We start from the raw sequence: 1,101 nt of genomic DNA on the forward strand, positions 1-1,101 counted from the left end.
AGCCTGGGTGATAGAATGAGACTCCATCTCAATAAATAAATAAATAGGGCCGGGCGTTATGACTCACACCTGTAATCCCAGCACTTTGAGAGGCCAAGGTGGGCGGATCACGAGGTCAGGAGTTCGAGACCAGCCTGGCCAACATAATTAAACCCTGTCTCTACTAAAAATAGAAAAATCAGCCGGGCGTGGTGGTGCGGCCTGTAGTCCCAGCTACTCAGGAGGCTGAGGCAGGAGAATCGCTTGGACCGAGGAGACGGAGGTTGCAGTGAGCCGAAATCGTGCCACTGCGCTCCAGTCTGGGCAGCAGAGCGAGACTCCATCTCGAAAAATAAATAAATACATAAATAAATACAATTTAAAAAAAAAACTTTTTAAGACCAAAATAAATGAAGGATAATAAATGGTCTCTCACCCCCTAAAAAACCAAGAAGTATGCAGAAGCGTTCCACTGTGAGAGCTGGTGAGTGGGGCCTGGGCCTCGTGGGAGGAAGAAGAGGCCTGAGCCCCACCTGGCTGTCTCAGCCACAGAGACCTAAAGCCCGAGAACCTGCTTTTGGATGAGAAAAACAACATCCGCATTGCAGACTTCGGCATGGCGTCCCTGCAGGTGGGGGACAGCCTCCTGGAGACCAGCTGCGGGTGAGTGGGGGCCGGGCTCCCGAGGCCCTGGGCAGGGGCTTAGAAGCCGGCTGGAGGCTCACATCAGCTCTCTTCCCTCAGGTCCCCCCATTATGCGTGTCCAGAGGTGATTAAGGTGAGTGAGGGGCGGATGGAGGGGAGAGGGGTGGAGGCAGCAGGGAGGAGCGATGAAGTCACAACCGGCCCTCCCTTCCAGGGGGAAAAGTATGACGGCCGCCGGGCAGACATGTGGAGCTGTGGAGTCATCCTGTTCGCCCTGCTCGTGGTAAGGCGCCCTCACCTCTCCTGCCATTTCTAGATCAATCCCATCTGGTGGGAGCATAGGACAGTACCTTCCATCCTCACCCGGGGGTCATCTCCTGAACTTATTTGTGTATTTTATTTATTTAGTTATTTATTTTGAGACAGAGTCTTGCCCTGTCACCCAGGCTGGAGTGCAGTGGCGCGATCTCAGCTCAC

At 53.7% G+C, this 1,101-nt stretch overlaps 1 protein-coding gene across 1 annotated transcript in view; it reads left to right on the plus strand.

Moving 5' to 3' along the window:
- BRSK1 (BR serine/threonine kinase 1) overlaps positions 1–1,101 on the plus strand; it is a 35,002-nt gene that overhangs the window by 10,400 nt on the left and 23,501 nt on the right. Inside the window, exons 4-6 of the mRNA XM_011996954.1 lie at positions 526–642; positions 724–757; positions 839–907. Coding sequence (XP_011852344.1) covers positions 526–642; positions 724–757; positions 839–907 — 220 coding nt within the window. The remainder of the gene's footprint in view (positions 1–525; positions 643–723; positions 758–838; positions 908–1,101) is intronic.

The sequence above is a fragment of the Mandrillus leucophaeus genome, unplaced genomic scaffold (assembly GCF_000951045.1).
Source record: "Mandrillus leucophaeus isolate KB7577 unplaced genomic scaffold, Mleu.le_1.0 Scaffold53, whole genome shotgun sequence".
NCBI lineage: Eukaryota > Metazoa > Chordata > Mammalia > Primates > Cercopithecidae > Mandrillus > Mandrillus leucophaeus.